Consider the following 25,662-nt stretch of genomic DNA (forward strand, 5'->3'; position numbering starts at 1 on the left):
CACAGGCATGCTGCCAAAGACAGCCTGACTGCCCTCGCCGGGACCGGCAAGGCGCCCCCCACGGCTTGCCGCCCCAGACACGCACTTGGTGCCAGGAGCCACCCCTGGTCCATGCTGACTAATTTCTGTTCTGTTCTTGGTATAAGACGACAACTATTTTGGGACGAAATATGTCCTTCCAAGCTAATTTTATAAACCTATGACTGCAAACACAAAACGTGACTGAGCAAGTGCCATCAGTGCCCTGGGACTGCTGTCAAAGCAAAGGATATCAAACTATTTCTGTTATAAAAACAAAATTCTGTACATAGTTATGTGGAGGAGAGGAAATTGCTTATGAGAACAAAAGGAAATGGCAGATTATGACTGAATGCTCAGGAGAAGGGAATTGCCATTCTCCCAATAGCTTATTTCCAATGGACTGAACATGGTATGAATGTAAAGCCTGCTTCCCCCCTGAGAGGTGGGTTTATAAAAATGCCCCTTCTTACTCAATTGAATATCTGCTCCCTGGATATATTAAGAATCACATCTGCTGAATTTAAAGACATTTTTACTCCTAGAAGCACTGAGCACCAGCACAGTTAAAACTGTGACTGAACAGGCTTCTCTACTCTTATGTGGCACCAATAGAATTAATATGTTTCAATCTGCAGTCCTATTGAAAGTAATGGGACTCAGGCCATGATCTCAACAGAATGGCAGGTAGAGGTGTAACTGAGGGCCTAATTTGACCTGCAGAACCTTTATTACTGGTGATGTCATGTGAGAAAGAAAGAACCCAGACTAACTTTTAGAGTCAAGGTTGAGTTTCGAGGGCTAGCAGTTTGGAAATAGATTTACTCAATTTATTAGTACAATGAGATATGGAAATTATTGTCAGCTCTCATATACCAACAACATCCTTACAGCCATGATTCAGGTTCCAGACTTACTTTAAACTGGCAAAGATTTCATTCCTGAGTAATCTGTGTCAGTCTTTTAATAACACTTACCTAGCACCTTTCCTCAAGGATCTCAAACTGTTTTACAAACAGCAGTGAATTAAGCCTCACCTTTCTTAAGAGATTAGATACTAGCCCCGTTTTACCATGGGAACCTGAGGCAGAGAGGTGAATTGACTTGCTGAAGGTCACACAAGAACAGGATTGTGAAAAATCCTCTCTCTCAGGAAATGATTTTTCCCACTCTTCCCTTCATTTTTTAAACTTGTCCCTCTGAAGTATTTATTGAATTGTAATATCCTTGAAAGTTTTTTGACATCAGAAACAGGCTGGAATTTCTATCCAAGAATGAAAACTTTATTGTACAGGGTTAAAAAAAGGAAGCAGTGAGGACAGCAAGGGACTTTTACCTACTGCGAAACAGTGAGTTATAGAATTCTCAAGTAACAGGGAAGGGGGATGGATACAGCGAAGGCCACGGCAAGCATGTGGAACAAATTCTCAATGGATGTTGTTGGAAGTGGGTGGCTTTGGGAACTGTTAGAGACTTGGTTTAGTTAATTAATAACTTCCCTGAGTGTCCACATCTAGACAAGCCCTGAGAGACCACAAAGAATAGGAGTGCTCAAGGTCAACTGTGCTGTTTAATGAAGCTTTATACATTAAGCAGAAGAGTAGAACATTGGTGAGGGCGATAATTCTGTAAGTGGGTGTTTTCAACAGCTATGTTGTAATTAAAAGGTATCCATGCTGCTAATTTAAGACACGGTTTTAAGCCTCGTTGCAACTATTCAACAACAGCAGCAGCGTATTTAGGGGAGGCTCTGTACCTATTCAAATACCCCAACTCAAAAATTTTTTCTGATTATGCTATAAGAAAAACTAAAAAGGCAAATACTTAAAAGAAAGTTCAAACCTTTATAACAACAACATTACCTTAATTTAAAAAGAAAAAAAGGTGACACTTTATCCTATGGAATTAATAAAGAATTCCTTTCCTTCTTAGCACTTAAAATGGAAGATGGTGGCAGCGGAGGTGTCACAATTAGTTGCAACAAAATAATGGAAAATTATGGAAGTAAAAATAGGCCTATTGAGTTCAGAATTGTCATATTGTAAAAAGTACTCAGCACTTACAGTTCTGCCAACTTAGTAACAGTTCAGCATGTTTATAGCACATTGGGATTGGTTGAAACTTGGTAATAGTTTAGGTGCTGAAAAAAGCAAACAAGTTGGTAAAAGTATTGCTTTCTAGGGCCAGATACAAAAAAGCAGTAGGCCTAACTATCTAATTTAACTTGATTATTGTGTTCTTGTATCTTACTTACAGGAGTGCGAGCTTTTCAATTTGGCCTGTTTTAATGTTTGCGGAATAAATATATTCACAAAATGAATATTATGTATTTTCTTCTCTCACCCTCCTTAAAATTTGTGGTTTATTACACATCTTCCCCCTCCGAGAGAAGAGAGGGAGATTTTTTTGCATTGGGGGAAGTCACAAACAGCCAGAAGTGGAAGACTGTAAATAATTCAGGAATAGAACTTATATATATCAGTTATGCAGACGTGTACCTGAATCACAAGTTCTTCCTGCTACTACTTGTAAATTCTTCCTAAATTTTCTTCCTGCTTAATAGGAAGCAAGGTTTAACTGTTAAACTCAAAAAGTGATGTTAAGCTAGAAATAAACAGGGGACACGGAGCGGGAAAGGAATCTTTTCAGAAGTAAGAATTTACACTGCTTAGGTATTTAAAGCAATATTTAAAAAAGCAAAGGAAACTCTATGAAAGAGACTGACTACTTCATTCAGAACCACATCTTCCATTTACTCAGTTAATTTTTCAGCCAAGAAAAGTCTGCTCTTTCTAATGCAAAATGTCATGTTCAAATAGTTCTTCAAAGAGTCTTTGCAGAACTTATGAAGCTAAAATAATACAAGTTGGCCAGCATAATACAACTGGAATCTGCCTGGAGTTATGCATGTGAACAAGAGCAGGAGTGCAATGCAATGTCTTTCATTATTTAATCTTCCTGCAGTGTATCCAGTGCATGCTGCACAGAGCAATGCAAAAGAAAAATATTCTCTCATAATAAACACTCATGAAAAGAACAAAAGATAAAATATTTTGTTAACAATTGTTGAACACTGTAGCTAAAAACATCACATTCTAGCGCAACATAGAAAACAATCTATCAGTCTAATCTCAGGCCTGAAATATGAGTTTGCTGAATATATTAAAGGGGCAAAGCCTCAGGGTAGTCTCTATTTATGAATGAAAGCTTCATATAAATTTAGAATAAATAAAATTTACAGCACAGCTCATTAAAAAAGGGAAAGTTTTCTCACCCCATCCCTTAAAAAAAATTAAGAAAACTTTAGTGCACCCTTTGAATTGTAAAGACCTGCAAATATTATCTACTTTTTTGGATTACACTTTTGTTTTGTTTTTTAAAGGGTAAAGCCATGTCTACACTATGGGTGCTACAGCAAGATAGTCATGCTGCTGTAACCCCATAGTGTAGATGCAGACTCCAGCGACAGAAGGGGTTTTTCCCATCTCTGTAGGAACTCCACTTCCCTGTGTGATGATAACTAGGTTGACGAAAGCATTCTTCTGGTGACCTACCTGCATCTACACTGGAGTAATTATTTTCAGAGTATCCTACTATTCTTGCCAAAAATATGCCAGATGTAGTTTAGGTAGAGGGATCCCAAAAAAATCCTAGCTCCAAACACCTCCCAATTCTGGATACAGTTGAAACTTGGAGTCTCCTCCTTTTGGCACCACACTAATTGCATAACACAATGCTCAATTAATGTCTAAGGGGTTCTGAGGAAGTGAAACCAGAATGGAGAAGACTTGGGATTCCTGACTGTTTGTGCCCCTATAACTGAGGCGGCCAGCCTTTTCTTTTATAATTCATCCCTAAACCCTCCAAACAGAAACTTGAGAAAAGGCTCCACCCCAGAGACAAATATCTCTGGATCGTAACTCCAACAGTTTAGAAGTACATTTAAAAATAACAAGCAAGGAGTTTGTATTTCTAAAAGTTTGTATTTCTAAATCCCTGTGTAACAATGAAATTGGTTTTCTAAGCAATGTATTAGTCCTGAAGGCAGGTCATTAGCTCCTATGCACATACACAGCCCTCATTAACTCACATGAATGACTACAAGACCCATGGCAAACGGGTTAATTTTGTGAGTTAGCGAGTGAGCAATTAAAAACCCAAGGATACAGCACTGTAAGAGATACTTTATTAATTTGACAAGTGTAGTTTAATGTTATTGGTGAAAATTCATATTATGATCACAAATTTAGTAAAAGTAGGAAGTGTTTTCATTGTTAGGAACTCAAGTTTTTAGGTTTGTTATGTTTTATAGAAATATGAGAGCCAACTCACATCTTAGCTATTCTTGTTTTAATAAAATGTTTTCCACAGTGATCTATTTTGATCAATTACTGACAACTTCATATCTAAAAATATTAACTAAAATTCATGTGGCACTAACAATCAAGTTAATGTTACATAGTTTACATATGAAAGTGGTCAGTAAGAAATAATAGGATTTATGAAATCTTTCAAAAGTTTTTATACCATACTTCCCCTACCACCAAGACACATTTATTTTCTGTAGTACCAGTCAGACTCAAGATATACAAATGAATCCACTGAATTATACTAATGTGGTGACTGTTTCCAAAGAAGCAATCAATGTGCACTTGTTACAGTAGCTCCCATGCAGTTTTGAAAATAACATTTACTACAAGGAGAAATGTTGGCCCCAAGTATGTTCCCCCAATTATTTAAAAGAAATATCATAGGATTTTAACTTGCATTTGAACAGCGACTAGAAATGAGGAGAAAAGAATTGGTTTTAACATTGTCCAATGAGTAGCATCACTAATATTCCCCAAACACAACCTTAGTGACTAATAACTTGCAGTGCAATATAGTCCCTAGATGTAGCCCATGTACTGTTCAGTGTAAGATAGACATTAGCAGAGTTTAGGTTCATCCAGAATAAAAGTGTTTTCTATTCTTTAAAATAGTACAATTATCCCAGGCTCAGTCTTGGCAGGAGGGTCTATATCTTTTATAATTTCATTAGCCTAGATAAATGTAACTGCAGATGATCATTTTATCATTAATTATAAGCCATTTGTCTCAGTATGATTCATGGCCATGAGTTTCACCTGTTAAATCATTTTGTAAAGCTATTTCATCTGCATTAAATTATTGTCTTTTAATTTCACTGCCTGTCCCCTTGTTCTTTTCTTATAAGAAAAGATAAATAGAAGCACCCAAACAACCATCTCTATACAAGTCATGATTTTATACCACTATCATGGTACTGCCTATTGTCTTTTCTTTAAACCAGAAAGTTTTAGCCTTTTTAATCTTTCCTCACATATGGTTTTCCCCATACATCTAATATTTTTATTGCTTCTCTCTGACCCTTCTCACTTTTGATTATATCATCCTTTTCTGAGATCTGTTCAGTTCTGGGCCACCATTCACCCAACTTATAACTTCAGATTCCAACAAGCTCTCTGTTTAAAAAAGCTTTCTCTAGAGTCCTCCCCCAAGGATTTGGAACTTGGTTATACTACAAGCACTATTACTCAGTGGCTCAACTACAAGGGAAAGAGAGAAAAGAAATAGGTAAGCAGCGGTCAGTGTATTGCAGTAACACAGATGAAGTATGAAGGTGGCAAGAGACGAGAGGGGGTACCTGAGAAAGAAATAGCTTAAAAACAGAAAAGTGCCTCAAAGAGGTGAATATTTGGTCTTCTTTTTCTTTATTATTTGTGTTACAGTAACACCTAGAGGCCTCAACTGAGATCTTGGTGTGACTGTACAAATAGTAAATGCCAGCCCCTGTCCTGAAGAGTTCACAATCTGCCTAGACAAGACCTTTGGCGGAAGGAGAGAGGCACAGGGAGGAGAAGTAACTTGCACAAGGTCAGACAGCAGGAATTGACCCTAGGTCTCCTGAGTCCCAGTCCAGAGCCCTTTCTGCCTCTCACCATAACATCCAATGTGGAAGAGATCCCAAAGGGCAGGCAAGTGGGTTTTCCCCCAGGTCACACTCACCTGATTAGGAAGACACATCATCATTCTATTGAGTAGATTGAGGGTTTTTTTTAATTGCTATGAAAGACATCAATAGTTTCATCAACTAGCATTCTTCAAGCAGTTCTCAAATGCCAGTTCATCCTTCTCCCATTATTAGGGTCGACATTAAAACAAAGGTGGACATGAGCGCGGGGTTGACATCACACCAGACAAAAGGATAACATTCTACTCAGATAGGTTTTTTGGGCCATTGTGTACTGAGATTTTGCTGAACCTTATTACAAAAAGCAGTGACCCTCCTGCCTAGTGCAGTCTAGCCCCGCTGCTTTGAATGGAATCAGTGCACAAACATTTAACATGGAAAACACTGGCACATTCACACACTAATCCTCTCCAAACCCATTTTACGCACCCTCCCTAAACCTCTTCATGACAGGACAATACTTGAAACACCAAACTGACAAGAGAGTCCTTACACAAAGGTTTGCAAGATTGAAAATTAAATCACTTTCATTGTCTAATTCAGTGGCTCTCAACTTTTCCAGACTACTGTATCCCTTTCAGGAGTCTGATTTGTCTTGACTAACCGCAAGTTTCACCTCACTTAAAAACTACTTGCTTACAAAATCAGACAAACATACAAAAGTGTCACAGCATGCTGTTACTGACAAATTGCTTACTTTCTCATTTTTACCACATATAAAATAAATCAATTGGAATATAAATATTGTACTTACATACTTACACAGTGTACAGTATATAGAGCAGTATAAACAAGCCATTGTATGACATTTTAGTTTGTACTGACTTCCCTAGTGCTTTTTATATAGCTTGTTGTAAAACTAGGCAAATATCTAGATGAGTTGATGTACCCCCGGAATATCTCTGTGTACCCCATGGGGTACATGTGCCTCTGGTTGAGAACCACTGGCCTAATTTACTGCTTTTGAACTCACAAATTCTGCAAAAAGCCTGTTCCAGGGGAAATGGTTTTGCTGCTGCCGTCATTAGCTCTACAATTTCTCAATAGCACAAAGCACATAGAGAGCAAGAAAGAAGTGTATAAACAAGAAGTGTTGGGCAATATTTTCAGCAAGTTATAATTAAACTGCACTCAAATTGGAAGGAAACATAAGAGGGATGTACCTACTTCATTTATACTTTCATAAATATTTTGTGTGCTGTACAAATAATTACGATAAGCAATTCTTAGAATTTTTCCTCCTATTTTCATTCAATGAAAGTAAGAGGGAGTATAGTATAACTACCTATAAGCCTCCCTGCATCCAGTTCAAGCACTTTGAAATACGGCAAAGCCTACAGCCCATACGATATTTAAAACTCTTAGGGTAGTCACCTTTCAAGAACATAACAGTGCTCAATCTTAACAGGTAAATTCAGATTAAAACATTTAGCTTTTGTAGTTTACCTTTGCCACTTTTGCTAATTTTTAGACATATACTCTCAAGCATTTCCTGCCCCATAGCCAATCTTGTCCTCCCAATTGATCCCAGATTGAGAGCTGTCCTAATAATACTTAGTTACAGATATCACAATCATTTCTATGGTAACAAATTGAGAAGCCTGAAACACAGGATTACAATTCCGTGCAAGATCAGGAAGTCAGGTTAAGAGCTCTTACATAGGTCTGCAACAGCAACCAAGAACAAAGTATAAGAAAAAACACTTTTTATTCGTCAATTTTTTGCAGTTTTTTTTCACAGTGAAAGTACTCAAGTGTACATTTTAGTTAGTTACTTTAATAAGTTATCCTAAAGCCCAGCACACTGTATATGTGGTTTTCAAGTTTATGTTTCTCTTCAATCTGTTTAAGAATCAGGATTTTGATTAAAAAAATAAAGTTTAGAGATCCACTGATGAAGAGTGCTAGATAATAATTTTTCTTTATACCATCACATTAAATATATGGAACAGCTTTGTACTATCTGCCAATAAAAGTGGTGCTAAACAGGTATGCCTACCAGCAGCTGTGCCGACATTAGTTATCTGACTCGGAATCTACAGATAAATAATGGGAAGGAAGTAGGCATGTCGAAGCCTAAAACACATAGTAACTAATGTCTGTTCTGAGTTAACAAAACATGTTTCTGCTCCTGTGCTATTAATACCAGAGTGGAAGTAAATATTTATTGCATAAAAGCAGTCCAAATGCTCTCATTAATAATGAGACTCTTAGTACAAATGTCCTATCAGTTCATGCATTGTTTAATACCTATAACCCAGGACTAATGGGCCTTATTTAATGGCCTCTGAACACCTAATGCATGAACTGTAATATAGACTGATACTAGCAAGTTTCACACAACAATATGGCACTTTGATAGCTCAACTTCCATGATCAGCCTTTGTGATGCAGGAAACTGGAGTTCAGAGTAACCTTCAATCTCAGAAGAGTAACATGGAGGCAGCGATCGTGGCATCTTTAAAACGTTAGGTCCAGACCCCAAAAGATTCCCCTTGACTTCAGTGGAACTAAGGCCCTCATCCTGCTCTCATTGATTTAAATGAAACAGAATCAGCTCTTCATTGTGGCCAGAACTGTTTGCAGGACTGGGCCAGAGAAAGCAACACTTGGCAATGTGAAATTAGAGGCAATATATTTCACAGAGTTTTCTTGTTAAATATACAGACTGCCTGTCCAATCTCCATGTATCACAGGTACCAGTGAAGGGTTACATTGGGGGTGTGGAGAGAATTCTGACTAGTAACTAGCTTTGATTTACTTGGTAAAATAGTTATTATCCTAATCAGTTGACTCTAGCCCCTTAAATATCCCTTTTTACACCCTGGAATAAAAGATGGATGTTCACCAGCTGGATTCTGTATATTTCCAATTATGTGGCAAAAGAACTTGATTTATCCCATGGTAAGTAGTGAAAGTTTGTTTGTATTTAACTTTCTAGAAAAAATACTTGCAACACTATGCAGGAGGCATGTCGAGATACCAAACACAAGCTTTGAAAAGGGCACTTCTTACAAATAATTGTTAAAAATGCAGGTATTTTAGTAGGTCTGCCTTTTCATGATCAGTAGTAGACACCTAAACATTTGAAAGGAAAATATTGCTATATTTAACTCTGTGAAAGCTTGTCAAGACCTAAGTTGATTGTTTTTAAACAAAGAGGCTACATTAAACACTGCAGAGGATGGCGTTACCAGAAGTTGTTTGATAAAGCAAAAGAAAAATTAATTTAAAAAAATGCAAACTGTTTGTTTACGGAAGGTAAGTTGCTTGAAAAATAGCATCGTTATCCAGTCCTTGATCAGAGATCTGGTTGAAATTGACAGCTGTCAACATAAGTTAGAATACTTCCTCCTTGTATCATTTCAAATAAGGAATCAGCGCTTTCCGTATTTTCTGCCAGGAAAGAGGGAATTTCAGTTTTCATACAATTTCATGTTATGTACTCAAAGAAGAAACTAATATTTAACCACTGAATATGCTTGTGATCCAGTATATAGTTCAGCTATATTGGCTGAGACTCTACATAGTGAGTGGAGTTTGGCATTATCTAATAGTATGCAGGTAAAACTGGTCTCTAGAGGTGCATTCAGTGCCAAATTATAGTAAAGGTAAAGATCATAATGTATCAGATTCAAGAGGGGACAGGCAGTTGCTACACTGGACAAGATATAACCTTCTATGAGAACATGACTGTATTCATGGGGAGTGTAAGTACATGGTGGTGACTAAACAGAATATTACATGGTAGCAGAATGTTATCAGAGTTTAGCAGAGAGCTGGCTGAAAATGGTGAAAGGCTTTTTTGTTTGGTTGTTTGGTTCATGCAATTTCACACCCCAAGTTCTGAAAACCTTGCAAAAACATTACATTTTTTCAAAATTAAACAAAATCTCAGAGTCCCTCTAAATCAAATATTTGGAAGGCAGGGTTGGCATTGGTACTGTTCCGCTTTAGGCCTCTTGAAAAACATAGGGCTGAAGTCAAGAATACTGTACCTGCCTCTGATCAACTTCAATAATAATTTGCACTTACATAGTACTTAAACATTTAAGTAGGTCTCATAACACACCACGAGGAACCCAAAATTACTATGTTCACAATTAGACCATCAAATTCCAGTCTCACGCCACATTCACTAGAGAACAATGCCTCCCAGAAAAGTACCTGGATCTTAGCTTCCACATCTATAGTACAGTGGCAATTACACAGGATTTAAGATGGCTACAGCTATACAGAGGTAGGTAAAACAGGAAAATGTATGAACTGCATCCAGATAAAGGCAACAGCAGAAGAGTCTTAAGAAAAGTTCTGTAATTTTTCTGCAACAAGACGGGGCATTGGCTAAAAGGGAGGGAAAACGTTATACAACTTCTATGAAGAGCTGTGCAAATATTTTGCTGAACCCTCTGTGTCTGGAGCTCTAATCTGCCTGCATTATTATAGGTCGGACTGTATTTACCATGGAATTAGAATAGCCGTCTGCTAGGATTGTATAGCAATGGAGATTTTGAAAGATCCTCTGCCATTCTTTAATTCTGCTTTATAAGTTCCTTAACTTGCTACTTCATATGCAGAATGTAAGAATCATTCAGACATATTCATCAGATGAGAAAAAATCGTAAAGACAAGCCATCAGTGACACAGGTAATATCTAACAGTACACAATTATTTTGAGAGTTTGACTACCCCACTGAATTGAATATGAATGAGTAATAGAAGACTGCTTTGTTGTTTTAAACTACATTTATTACTCTATACATATACTTCATAACTGATTGCTCTGCAAACAGTTGTCTGTAGAAACTCTTTAAACATGAATGAAAAATCCAAGCAGATCCAGAGATTTTACAGAAGTCTGCAATTTGAAATCCTGTGCAAAATGTACCTCCCTGGTTTATTTAGTAATAGGCAGTTGACACACACAAACTCAGCATTCTGTTTGCCAGTAAAAAATGCTCTATGAGCCAACGTGGGTAAGCAGATGCAACTTACGAGGTCCAATGAAGTTGTGTCTGCCTATAGCAAGGCTGGAGGTAGCTCTGGTGTTATACTAGTCACTTCAGTATTGTGAATGCAAGACTTAGCCAATACACCTAATTTATGGAGGGTTTTTCATAGTCATTACTAAAAGTCCATTTCAAATCACCACAACTGACAACATGACATTTTTAAAAAACCTCTAAAATCTGCTTTAATGTATTCCCTTAGGCTGATGCTAGCTCATTTGGCTGAAGAGGTATCATGCACACTCACAGTAGAAGGTACGTTCCAGGAACAGTACATTAATAGTTACTTCTCCTATCCACCCAAGAAATTCCTAGACTGCATTGCAAATCATATTGAAAGCTGTATCAATGTATTTTTCATCCACGTTACACTCACACTAAAGACTAAAAAAAAAAAAAATTCTTCTCTGCAAGACAGGTACTGAGACACTGCACAGCAGATCAAGTGCATATGTCTGTTTTTTACAAAAGACCTTGGATTTAAGTGGATGTTACTTTCTGATCCACCATGAAATCATGATTCCTTTATGTCTCCCTACTGATATTAGCTGTTAACATAAGAACAGCCGTACCGGGTCAGACCAAAGGTCCATCTAGCCCAGTATCTGTCTACCGACAGTGGCCAATGCCAGGTGCCCCAGAGGGAGTGAACCTAACAGGCAATGATCAAGTGATTTTTTTCCTGCCATCCATCTCCATCCTCTGGCAGGAGAGAGATCACTTGATCATTGCCTGTTAGGTTCACTCCCTCTGGGGCACCTGGCATTGGCCACTGTCGGTAGACAGATACTGGGCTAGATGGACCTTTGGTCTGACCTGGTACGGCCGTTCTTATGTTCTTACGTATGTTCTGACGAACAGAGGCTAGGAACACCATTCCTTACCCATCCTGGCTAATAGCCATTTATGGACTTAGCCACCATGAATTTATCCAGTTCCCTTTTAAACATTGTTATAGTCCTAACCTTCACAACCTCCTCAAGTAAGGAGTTCCACAAGTTGACTGTGCGCTGCGTGAAGAACTTCCTTTTATTTGTTTTAAACCTGCTGCCTATTAATTTCATTTGGTGACCCCTAGTTCTTGTATTATGGGAATAAGTAAATAACTTTTCCTTATCCACTTTCTCAACATCACTCATGATTTTATATACCTCTATCATACCCCCCCCAGTCTCCTCTTTTCCAAGCTGAAGAGTCCTAGCCTCTTTAATCTTTCCTCGTATGGGACCCTCTCCAAACCCCTAATCATTTTAGTTGCCCTTTTCTGAACCTTTTCTAGTGCTAGAATATCTTTTTTGAGGTGAGGAGACCACATCTGTACACAGTATTCGAGATGTGGGCTTACCATGGATTTATATAAAGGCAATAATATATTCTCAGTCTTATTCTCTATCCCCTTTTTAATGATTCCTAACATCCTGTTTGCTTTTTTGATCACCTCTGCACACTGCATGGACATCTTCAGAGAACTATCCACGATGACTCCAAGATCTTTTTCCTGACTCGTTGTAGCTAAATTTACCCCCATCATATTGTATGTATAGTTGGGGTTATTTTTTCCAATGTGCATTATTTTACATTTATCCACATTAAATTTCATTTGCCATTTTGTTGCCCAATCACTTAGTTTTGTGAGATCTTTTTGAAGTTCTTCACAATCTGCTTTGGTCTTAACTATCTTGAGTAGTTTTGTATCATCTGCAAACTTTGCCACCTCACTGTTTACTCCTTTCTCCAGAACATTTATGAATAAATTGAATAGGATTGGTCCTAGGACTGACCCTTGGGGAACACCACTAGTTACCCCACTCCATTCTGAGAATTTACCATTAATTCCTACCCTTTGTTCCCTGTCTTTTAACCAGTTCTCAATCCATGAAAGGACCTTCCCTTTTATCCCATGACAGCTTAATTTACGTAAAGGCCTTTGGTGAGGGACCTTGTCAAAGGCTTTCTGGAAATCTAAGTACACTTGTCCACTGGATCCCCCTTGTCCACATGTTTGTTGACCCCTTCAAAGAACTCTAATAGATTAGTAAGACACGATTTCCCTTTACAGAAACCATGTTGACTATTGCTCAACAGTTTATGTTTTTCTATGTGTCTGACAATTTTATTTTTAACTATTGTTTCGACTAATCTGCCTGGTATCGACGTTAGACTTACCGGTCTGTAATTGCCGGGATCACCTCTAGAGCCCTTTTTAAATATTGGCGTTACATTAGCTAACTTCCAGTCATTGGGTACCGAAGCCGATTTAAAGGACAGGTTACAAACCTTAGTTAACAGTTCCACAACTTCACATTTGAGTTCTTTCAGAACTCCTGGGTGAATGCCATCTGGTTCCGGTGACTTGTTAATGTTGAGTTTATTAATTAATTCCAAAACCTCCTCTAGTGACACTTCAATCTGTGACAGTTCCTCAGATTTGTCACCTACAAAAGCCAGCTCAGGTTTGGGAATCTCCCTAACATCCTCAGCTGTGAAGACTGAAGCAAAGAATCCATTTAGTTTCTCCGCAATGACTTTATCGTCTTTAAGCGCTTCCTTTCTGGAAGAACAGCATGAATGGATGCTCTATATTTCCAGCCCAGTCACAAGATTTATATTACTAAAATCAATTTAGATGATTTGTGTACTCTTTAAATAAAGTCTCATTTTTAAAAAATTGCATTTCAACAATGTACTTGTAGGTTTGCTTTTATATTGCTTTTATGATAATGAAAACAAATTTTATTAAGTGAAAAACTACTATGTCCCAAACAGGGAAAAGCTTCAGAAGACTTGAGACATAACTAGACAAATAGCCTCCAACAAACCCTTTTTTGCCATCTGCAGCAAAGCCGTATTAAATACCTAATTCTGATTTTTTTTTTACTGCACTGTAAAATGTGATCATCAAACTGACAGTTAAGTATCAGAGGGGTAGCTGTGTTAGTATGGATCTGTAAAAATTCCTTATGGGGGGGCACTAACACACGTGTATTCCTGTCACTCTATTTGCCAGTGTTACTTTAAAAACATGTGGAAGAGACATGGGATGTAGAAGTAGTAAGGACCATTCATTCTCATGGTCTTAAGTGCCAACTTTAGTGCCAGAGGTGCTATGCTTTTAGGAAAAAAAGATTACTGTAGTACAATTCTTGAGAGTACAATTAATGTAAAGCTCATGATTTGTCAAGCAGATGGTGGAATTAGTTTTCACTGCAGGTTAATTCCACTAGGAATACTACACTATTTGTTGCAAACAGTGTAGAACTCCCTGTAGTAAAAGATTTTTGTCTTTGTTTTTGTTTTTAAAAAAATAATAATGAATTAACCTTGCACTTGGGCAGCCTCCAAGCTAGCAGTGGCTTCCTGCTGTGCTTCCTCCACAGCAGAGGATGCATCTGCAACTGGCGATTCTTTTTCCCCTTCAGCTTCTGTGGATACCATAGACCTCTCATTCTGTTCTGTAGATTCATCAGCAGTTAGTGCGTCAGCCTCTTCTGTAGGTGCCTCTGTGGCCTGCTCACTTGCTTCAGTGTCTTCAGCTGTCTCCAGTTCATCACCTTTTAAGGATTTAGTTAATACAATAAAGCAAGTGTAAAGTGTATGCATGCAACAGGAAAACAAGTTCACCAATTGCTTTCACCATCTTATTTAAATGTACACTGAAAAAAACTTTGTTCGTTTTGTGGTTGAGATTTTCCATATAAAAGTGAAAGAACTCAAAGTTACGGTCCCCGCATCAGATAATGTTTAAAATGTCATTAAGCCATATTCTCAATCATTAGCTTAGCTTTACTACCATGTCACTATAATGGAAAGGAAAATATGGCTTAAAGCAAGTGGTTGACAACAAAGAAAATAATAGAATGAGTGCGCGCACACAAAGTGCGTCAGAAACCATGCCAGAGGGATGTAAGATTTATGGGTCCAAACTGGTTCTCTTTGAAGGACTCAATAGCAAAATGGATATTGACTTCTTTGGGAGTAGGATCAGAGTCCACATTCCAGTTATACTCACTGATTAAATTATCTAAACATGGAATACAACACATTAACTGTCCTGCTTAGAAGCTCTTATGCAGTTTAGCACCATGTCAGAGTTGCAGTTCAAGAGTAATGGCATTCATAAATAATTAAGGAAAGTAAAGCCCACTCTCTCTATATATGGGGCAGAAACAAAAAAAACCAGAAGACACTTTTAAAAAAACTAGGTGTATAAAATAGAGAAACAGTTTGTAAACACTAAACCATAGTTGATCATCCAGAGACACTGGAGATGCATGCAGCCACTTACGACTGATCATTTTCTTGTTTGCAAATCTGAGCTCTCTCTGTTTGAGGTTTGCCTGCATCTCTGTGTATAAAATTGTTCAGAAGCAGTGAAACCCCGTGTTGTCTCATGAGAATGAACTAGTTCAGACTCAAGTGGGATTCAAAAACATAATTAAAATGAATACAGTCCAAGGTAAGAGGGCATGCAAAGAACACACACACATGCATAAAAACCACACAAACATCACAGAAGTTGGCAAAATGAAACAGTATGCCATGTATTCATTGTCAGTTAACCCTCACACCAAATTCACCAGGTGAAGAACAGAACTGGAAAGAATCGTATAACAGTTGCAGGCAGGCAGAGAGAGAGAAAATAAAAAAGCTTAAAGAGACATTGTCAGGCTAAAAAAAAATCCTGTTTTTAAAAATGTTAGTACTTTGGATTAAAAGGGAGGGCCATATGCCATTTCCTTACTTTTTGCATTTCACTCAGTTAGGAGAATGCAAACAGATGGGGGCGGGGGGATGAAACTGACCAGTCAGTTTCACTCCCTGGTTCTCATGCACTAGCACAGGGCTGCATTATTTGGGTTTAAACTCAAACAAAATCTGATTCCATTGGTTAAAAAACAAAACAAAAACACTAAATAGGATGAAGTTACCTGACTGTGTCCCTTTAAGTGTCCCTTAGTATATTTCCAACAAACTAAGCTTTATCACACAAAGACCAGAGTAACAGGCAAGCTCAACATTCAGTACACTTTATTGGACAGTCAAATATACAAGTGCATTCATTCAAAACAGCCAGCTCCTTAAAAATCTCAAAGTTGCCTTCTACAGGATATATTCAGTAGCTCAATATGGTTTGGCCTTGCAAATGTAAAGATAGTATTTTTTAAGTCTCACAAGTGTGAAGTTTTACAGTAGAAGGCATAAAGTCATCCCAAGGTAGGCTGCGAGGTATGCAATGGTGAAGGATTATCCCTTTCTTTGTATTTTACATCCTCAGGTTTGGAAAGACAGATTTCCCTTGTATTTTATTCTGGAAAGTGTAAAAGTAGAGTAGTGATTAGAAAGGCTGAATCAGCTTTTACAATTAAAAGTTACATTAAGAGAAAATTACCACTAAAAAGCAGATCAGAAACAAGTTTGAAGAAGGGGACACACTAGAACAAGAAAGGAGGACACATAAGCAAATACAAGCACTCAAAGGATAAAACATGAAGTGCACTCTGTTGTGGCAAACATTCACTTTACAATAAGATAATTCCCTAAGATTTTCCACCACTATTTCTATTTGTGCTCCTACCAGAGACTTTAAAATCTACTATTACATTCTGTGTTTGTTAAAGTCTGGTTCATAGATCGATAGGAGTTTTAAAGGTTTGCTAGTAGAGCTGGTTGCAAATAACCAAATTAAAAATGAACTTGAAAAAAGCATTTGATATTTCTCCCTTTTTTGACCACTTCCAGTTGCTGTATGCTGTAGTTCTTTTGTATGAATTATTTTTGGGAGGGCTGTGTGCCTTCTGCGAATTAAGTATTTTTTGGGAAAAAATATTTAACAGAGAAAATGACATTGGTTATTTTAAGGAAAGGAAAGACAAATGACCAGTAGAAAGTGAAGGAAATTCTCCCTCTAACCTAACCATCTATTCCCTGGTTGTAAATTCCAGTCCTTCTGGAATTTACCATCTATTCCCATGGTTGCCTCCTCCGTGTTACATTAATAAAACTATTATCTGTATCATGCTAAGAGAGTGTACTGGGATGTGTTTATCTCTGTCCACTGTTTAGTACTGTTCCTCAACATCCCCAAAAATTCAGAAATTTCTCAAATAAGTCACTACCTGTAGCATTAAACGGTTAGATTTTATGTTCTTCTGAGTGGCAGGTTCACCAGTTCTCTAATTAGTTTTTTCCACAACAAGCACTATGAAAAATAAGTACGATAACTAACTGCACTCAAAGGAGCTGGGGGTGGAGACGTTGTGGGCACTGATCCTGTGGAGGCAGGGAGGGGAAGCCATGTAGCACTGCTCTATGATGAGACACATGCTAAATACAGAATTAGGACTATACATAGAAGAAAAAAATAAGAGGGAGCAAAGACATTTGTGCTTTTGAGAAAATGAAAAATGTTAATATAAGGGATTCTAAGATAGAAGGGACCAGAAGCCAGTTTAGGGAATGTGGGAGGAGAATTTTGGGTCGTGGTGGTGGGGATCGAAGGGGAGGAAGAATTTTAAAAGCTACAGAAAGGGTAGAAATGTGAGAGCTGATTCAACAGTGGATTTGTATTATAAATTGAGGTTAAAGCTATTCAAATGCTGAATTAAAAGTGAAGACCTCAAGACTGACATTCAGAGTCAGGAGTCTGATCCTGTGAAGGAGGTTGGAGAGAGGTTTCAGAATGTAAGTTAATTTATTAACAAGCATGGTCATTAAAGAAGAGGGCTGGAGGGCTGGTGAACAGTTGTGAACTGACAAAAAATAGAAGCGAAGGTATCTGAGTATCCTCCATTGATGGTCGCTTTACTGCTTCATCAGATCTTTGTGAAATACATCCAGGAGATGAAAGACATTAGGTATTATACAGGACAGATATAAAGTTGTGGAAAGGATCTTGAAGATCATTACAAAATAAAGGCTTGATCCCACATGGTATAAAGTACTCTGACCCCAATCCAACAAAACACATAAATACATGTTTACCTTTAAGCATGCAAGTGGGCCCATTCACTTCAGTGGGATCACACTCAAGCTGAAAGTTAAGCACACACATGCTCTGCTGGATTAGGGCCACAAACCTCGTCACCTTGTAAGATCAAATCCTCAGAGAAAGAATCCAATTAACTACCTTATGAAGTTCTACTTGCCACTGGTAGACTGTCTACCCCTCTCTACAAATATCAGGCTCTTCAGGATAGGATTACTCTGAGACCATCCCAATATTGTACTGCATAGGCCAATGTCAGGAAAAAGCAACCTCTTTTTTTGGTCTCATCACAGAAGTATTTTAAATTCTCACACATTTATCAAATAAAGACTTACATTTTGGGAAGGGATAGTCAGTATTTGTTTGCTTTTTGTATTTAAACTAACAAGTCCTAACACGTAAAGAGGAAATTTAAAAAATTACCATTTCCAGCTGTTTAAGAATAGGAAAGAAATATACATATTTTATCATTTATAAGAGGAGTGTTAAAATCCTTTTCTGAAATGGGACTTTAAAGATGGTGCTTTCTTATTCCAGAAATCTGCTCCCTGTATGTATTCAGTTGTATTCAGCAAACTTTAGACATAAAATCGCATATACCAGCTAAGTGCCATCTCTTTATTTGTGAACTGAGCCCATCTGATTTGGCACTTGAAGCAATATCTATATATCTATATCTATCTATTTATCTATATATGGATTAGGGTGACCAGACAGCAAGTGTGAAAAGTTGGGACGGGAGTGGGGTGGGGGTGGGGGTGGGGGGGTAATAGGAGCCTCTATAAGAAAAAAACCCAAAAATCAGGACTGTCTCTATAAAATCAGGACATCTGGTCACCCTAATATGGATCCCTACAATGTCATTTTACAGTTACTTTTCATAATGGAACTGCATTTAATGCATTTTAAACCCTCAGGTCGTTTTTAGCCTAATTTCCTTCCCCACCGTCTTTTTCTTTAATTTTAGTAGTGTTAGGTTGCCATACACATTGTGTGAACTCTGGCACATACAAATAGACCAATATCAGAAACAGCACATATAAATATGGGCAAAGTACACACCAGGGGAAAAACATAGTTTTCCATCTATATTAAAGTAACTGATTAATTGAAAAAGACTGTAAACTTCTGTACAATAATAATGTTAAAGAACAAGAAGATTCCATCACGAGTATTTGAGCTAATGATGTCTCTGCTCAACCTAACAGAGCTCTGTAATCCTCTAGTTCATTTAACTGGCTGTAAATTTAAATTATGTCAGTTAATCTTAACATTAAACTAAGCCAATGCTTGGGAGGCGGGAGGGCAAGAGGAAGAAATGGGTTTTATACACGGTATTTTGAAAACTTAAACAAATGTCCCTCTCCCCAGCCTGCTGAGATTGGACTGTGCAGCAATTGTGTTCACTAATGCATGGCCTGGAGCCAAACTGTTGACCAGGACAAAGATATAATTTCGCTTCACAAACAAACCAAAGGACAGAACTGGTTTTGACAGCGTTATTCATTTAGTCAAGTTTAATTAAGCTTTCAATCATCAAGTTCTATCACCCAATCTGCTATTACTGGTTAGTCTATTAACCATTTCCTTTCAAATGGATTTCTTCTAATTGGGTACCTACCGGATTCACTGTCTTCTCATTACGTTTTTTTTTCTCTGCAATTTAAACACCAGCAGAACGATTTAAACTGATAAAGCAAGTAAAAAGCTACAGACTGTGGAGGAAACAAAGTATGGTAAAGGTCTGACTGTCTAGTCTAGGAATAAACTCCATTTCTTGTAGAATTCTTGTGTGCTGAAAGAAATGTGGTAAAAACCAAAACAAAACAAAAACACCACAACTTACACTGGGGTGGCCAGGGTTTTGGTTTCCACTCAGCTGTATTACTCTGCTGAATAGCATGAATACGTTCGTTGTACCTCTTTTTGTCTGACGTGACTGTTCTGTAGGCCTGAAAATAAAATTACATACCTGCACTTATTTCCAAGCTCTACTACTAAAGAGTTAAAAAAAATCCTATGTTAACCAAGTGTTCTTCCCTATGTTGAAAGGTCACCTTAGATAATTAAAAATACAAATACATCTACTTTAAATTTTAATCATACAAACGTCTAGTTTTAAATTTTGCATTTTTCTCCTCTTGCAAAGTGGAAACAAACTAGTCAGCCTCACACTCACACAAAACTGCATTGTTTAGGAATTGGAGGTGAATATTGAAAAACAAGGAAATATTTCTGTTAATCTTTATGCTTTATAAACCCTAAATGTAGGGGTCAAAACTGACCCAATAGTCTTCATTTAATAAAAAAATATTTGTCAATCAGCAGTAGAAATCATTACAAACCAAATGCTTGAAGTAGAAAATTAAGCCTAATGAAAATAATAAAATGAGTATATTTTTGAATACTTATTGAGTGATAGATTCCATTCACCCACTAGACGGTGTTATTTTTGGAGGTAGCAATTAGTGGCGGAAGAAACTGAGAAATGAAGGATTTAGCAAGATGAAGTGGAAGAAAAAAAGTGTGAAAGACTTAGGAGGAGGGAGGAGACTGGCTTTGGAAAAGGGGGAATAAAAAATGCATCACTCCATAATGAAAACGCTACACCTTCACAGAACTGAAGTATTTAGAAGACGGGAGTGTTATAGTCTGACATCCGTGCTTCAAAAAATATGTTCGCAAAGAGTAATCTATTCAAAGGAGAACGGGTCTTGAACTGGGCCCAAACATGGTTTGTTCAGACATGCCTGTAATCTTTATACTTGTTTTCTTATTAGCCAAGAACACAGAAAAAGGAAAAAGCTTGGTATCTCTATTTCTGTACACCTCTTTTACATTATCTCACTGCCGGTGTAGAACAGCATCATTTGGTGTGAAATTCCCACCTCAAGAATATCCAACAGAGAAATTCAGCTTTACTTTGGGATAAGGGATTTCGCTCCCTTCCCTCCGCCAATTTGAAATTTAATTATCCAGAACCCATCATCTCATTTCTCTAGTATGGGAAGAGAAGAGAAGCTTGATTCACCATATTTTAAGTCCATGTTTGAGTATGTGATTGTGCTACATCTGCACCACATGCCACTGATGTTAACTGCGTCTTTCATATACTCCTAAAACACGAGGCACTTACATAATATCCACCAGCAGTGCACGCCACACCAGCAAACAGATAGTAAATCAGGTTCTCCCCAGAAGAGCCAGGGTCGCTGCCAGATGACATCTGGCGAAGAGGTGCTGTATAAAACATTAAAATAACTTTAAAATAAAGTGCTAATAAAATAGCAGAAAATATCATCTAACCTGAGATGCAGAGTGATGAATCTGTAGAAAGTTGAAACAAAATCAGCTGGCAAACACAAAGAAAATTAACCAAGTACTTAACTAACTAAATGTTGCTCCGCACTTGCTAAGTGGAGTATCTCACTGTGAGAACATTATACGTGTGATCCATGATGTGCACTGGCTGTCTATTAATTTAACCTATAAAGCCCTATACCTATGTGTGAGAATGACTCTGTCCCTGTGTGATTCTGCCATAGTTGTGATCAACAGAGGCACAGCCCTGTCACTTTAAAAAGGAAGGATTACTGGCTGGGGATTCTTTGGGAGGAGTCCTTGGCTTTAGATTTACATATTCCTGGTCCCAATAGCTCAAACTTGGAGGTCACTCCAAGGAGTCCTGGTCTGGAACATCCCGCAAGACCCCTCTCTCTCAGGCATTTGGGAATGGTTAAGAAAGGGTGGGGTATTACACCTTGTTATCAGTAGTAGCTGAAATTTGTTATGGGGGCACAGTAGCGTTGTTGGCTGGGTTTGTTTTTGTCTGATTCTGGTGGTTTGATGCTCACCCAGATGTAGATCCAACAGGCACTGCCAAGGAATTCTACTGCACATCAGTTTAAATGTCAAATAGTGCTTAGAAAACAACATACATACTTCTGTGACCTAATGAAGATTTTAACTGTACTCTGTAACTGCACCCCAAATTAATAATGTATACTAAGTGTTATGTTCCTGAACGATCTTTCATTAAATATAAAGCAGTTCTGTCATCAGAGTTGTAACTAGGGTATTTAGGGAGGCAAAATGGACTCCAGCCTGCAGCAATTTAATCATATATTCATAGGGTATATTGCAATTTAAAATATATGTATATTGTCCAGTCATTTCTGCAGCTGTATACATACCAGTGTCTGTAAGAAGAATCAATAGCTTCATTCTATAATAAACTATTACCATCATGTGCCAGATTATGTCTAGTAGCATTTGTCTCATCACATGCTATTCTTACTCTTCTCTTGGTTCAGGAATCTGATGGATATTCTTACTTTGCATAAATATTGATGAAGCACTGTTGCAACGGTTGCTGCAGTGTTCTGCGGGTAGGGATTCTCAGTGTGGCTTGTGTGTTATTTATATGAAAGTATACAGTTAGGATGAAAATATTCAGTATGGTTGAGAGGCATTGCTATGGGTTATACACTTCCTGAAGTGTCAAAAAGTATCACTGCTATGTACCAGACTGAATTGTATCATCATATTCAGAGAGAAAAGCTGCAGTTTGGAAACTACTCAGAGCCTCTTCTTGACTATTTTCATTCAAATTACAAAAAACAAACAAAAATATTCTAATCTAAATATATAAATGCATTTTCTTTTGAGTGACGAGGAGGAATACACATTTAACCACTGACTCAGAAGATCAAACAAGTCAAGAATAAACTGAGTTTTGTTTTGTTTTTTATGGAGACTTGGTCATCTTCGATAGACCAGTTGTTTTTAAACACAGCAGTTACTCTACACAAAATATTTGTCATTACTAGAGAAGACCAGGGGAATGTATTTTTCAAAGCAAACTTTTGCTATCACCTTTGGATACTTGAATCTTAAATTTGTATCCTTAGCACTTATTCTCCGTCACTAAGCAAACACTGAGGTGTCATCACTGCTAATCATTACCTTTAAAAAATTAAAACAAGTTTTGTTCTTCTAAGATAACATTACATGGAATTTAGAAACATATATGGGGGAAAGATAAGGATATAAGGACCAAATATAACCTAACAGAGTAAGTACATACACCCAGATAAACACATAGCTTATTGCAATGCTAAATTTTCAGGAATAACAAATTAAATGGATCAACACTGGCTGGGGGCAGCAGGTTTTGGTGCTGAACGGCATGAAAATTCTGTTCTCGTTCGTTATTCCAACCCAGCCACATTCAGAGCTCCAAATTATTCACAAAATCGTTGGACCTTGTTTGCGATCTCCTGTATTTGTGTCTGCTGGTTACATGCGGGATCCCTGTAGGGCGCAGACTGAGGACGTCTGGCTTCAATTGCACAACACGCTCACAATGCTCAGTTGGCATTTTTATAGACTCGTGTCCCCCCACCCCCTTTTCTTATTCAGCAAAAAATAGCCCAATCCACCCCACCCCCGGTGTTCAGCACGACATAGAAATAAAAATCAGCGCAGAGGGATCCGGTAACTCAAGGCTGAACGACACCTCTTGGTCAGGCAAATAGCAACGGTACAGAGAGAGGCGGGCGACACCTAGATATGTCAAAGGAAAGGAGCAGCTTCCAGGCCTGGAGCCGGGTGCCTGTTCCTGCCTCTGCCTGGCATTCCTCCTCTGCAGGACCTGGCCGGGGGATGGCGGGGCTGAGCTGTCCCGTACCCACGGCTGGGCTCCATTCCCCACCTGTGACCTTCACGTCTCCTCTCCCGGGGCATTCCAACCAGAGGCACGCGCAGGCCGCCCTGCGTCGGCGCGATCCCGCCGCCCTGCCCAGCCCAGCCCAGCCGGGGGCTGCTGCAGGTGACCTGACGGAGCCGTGACCATGAAGCGCTGCTGTCTGACCTCTACCCCAGCCCGCCCGCGCCCCGGCTCCCCGGCCGCCTGTCGCTCTTACCGCGCTTTCCGAGCAGGCTGGCAGTGGAGGACACGCTGGCCAAGCGAGCGGCGAGCGCCTGCCAGGCAGCCCTGCAGACGTACATGGTGGCTGCGCTGCGCTGCGGCTGCACGGAGCGACTGGGCAGAGCTCACCCGGCTGCCGAGCGAAGCTGCGGGATTGAGCGAGGGAAGGAGGCAGCGATTCCGCGTGAGTGGGAGGGGAGAGAGAGGGCAGACCCGGCCCACTCTCCTCCTCCCGGGGCCAGGCCGCACCTCTCCAACCAGGGCCCAGCATCCCTTCATTCTGACCCGGACCTCAGGTCCTTCCCCTCCCCTCTGCTGTCCGAGAAATGACCCCAAGAAGGCTGAGGCACGAGCCACGGACTGTGCAGACCTACCAGTCCCCGAGGGATTGGGAGCTCTCCCATGGGGAGTCATTTACATAACTAAAGGGCTGGGGTGATAAGAGGAGAGGTTTAAAAAAAGTTGTAATCTGAGTAATGGGCACACACAAATCCTTCAGCCCACAAGGGATCTCTCACGTTTGTGGTGAAGAATTTTGCTAGTTCCGTCTAGCTGATTTAAAAGCCAGGAATGCAGGATTCTTGAAGACTATAGGTTCTCTTGTTGTGAAGAAGGGTCTTTCCAGTTTTGTATCTCAGTTTATTTTAATCCTCTGCTGCAATTTACTGCAGTCTGTGCTAAAGAAGCAAAACATACTGTTTGAAAGTTTCCCACCCTGTGACTGCTATTTAGGCTACAGTAGGATGAGCAGTACTATGTTCCATCAGCTAAATCAAAGGTAATCAATTATTTTTTGTCCAGGCCTAAATTTCTTGGGCAAGGTATATAGTCAAGGTCCAGACTCAGAAAAATAACAAATAAATAAAAAGATTTCAAGGTCCATTCAAAAGCATCTGTCGGACCAGATTGGCTATCCTTGAGCTAAATATTGTCAGAGCAGAACTTCAAGCTGGGCCCCCTACTGCCAATTCTTAACCCTCGTAGTCAAACTTTTATTATTGCCCTTTGAGAACTCCACACCTTCAGCAGAAGTCAAATTTATTTCTATAACTTTAGCGTAGGGACCAATGCTGCCTCAAACACCGACCTGTAGTTAAAAGGAATAGAACATGATCTACATCTATGCTCCAAAATGCATACAAGATTAATCCCTGCTAGGTCAGGCTTCTGTGAATGCTGAAAGACATGTGATGGTCAGTTTTAGGGGTTGATCCAGCACCCCTTGCGAATGGCCCAAGTGGGAAGTTCATTTGAAGATTTTTCACTGGAGAACCATCTTTCCCCAATGTCCCTCCTTTTGAGTGACATCACTCATTTTAGTCCCATTTTTCTACATTTCACCCAAATGTGGTGGCCTCTCTATTTGTAGAAAATTTACATAAAAATAAAGGCTATTTTAGTAAAGAGAAGAATCCCATAGCATATTAAATTTCATGCATAAGTATTATATTGCAAGTCTTTGTCACACACTGTGTCCCAAGTTTGGGTCTTGGCAGACTCAGAGGTATGTTAGGAACAGGGTAACAGCTGCTGGTTTCTATGCCTGCATCTGATTGAAAGAAACAGGGCACAGAAGAAACAGAGATTATCTGGATAATCACAAAGGAGTTGCTGGAATTTTCAGTAGGGTTGAGTAGTCTTCATTTAAGGCAATAGAGCCAACACAGGTTTAAAGGAAATAAGAACTTGATTAGTTGAAAGGGGAAATTATTTTAATCCAGTCTGATTA

At 38.8% G+C, this 25,662-nt stretch overlaps 1 protein-coding gene across 4 annotated transcripts in view; it reads right to left on the reverse strand.

Moving 5' to 3' along the window:
• The window catches only part of LOC123371482 (mitochondria localized glutamic acid rich protein), a 42,669-nt gene extending 18,537 nt beyond the window's left edge, over nt 1-24,132 (reverse strand). The window contains exons 1-4 of one of the 4 annotated variants that reach the window (XM_045019160.1): nt 23,929-24,129; nt 21,141-21,244; nt 19,851-19,956; nt 14,340-14,570 (exon numbers count right to left, since the gene is read on the reverse strand). In XM_045019160.1, coding sequence (XP_044875095.1) covers nt 14,340-14,570; nt 19,851-19,956; nt 21,141-21,244; nt 23,929-24,013 — 526 coding nt within the window. In that variant the 5' untranslated portion in view covers nt 24,014-24,129. Of the gene's footprint in view, nt 1-14,339; nt 14,571-19,850; nt 19,957-21,140; nt 21,245-23,928 lie in introns of all 4 variants that reach the window. The other 3 variants (XM_045019159.1, XM_045019162.1, XM_045019161.1) reach the window with 3 other exon arrangements.
• Between the last annotated feature and the right edge of the window lie 1,530 nt (nt 24,133-25,662).

Source organism: Mauremys mutica, chromosome 5 (genome assembly GCF_020497125.1).
Source record: "Mauremys mutica isolate MM-2020 ecotype Southern chromosome 5, ASM2049712v1, whole genome shotgun sequence".
Taxonomy (NCBI): domain Eukaryota; kingdom Metazoa; phylum Chordata; order Testudines; family Geoemydidae; genus Mauremys; species Mauremys mutica.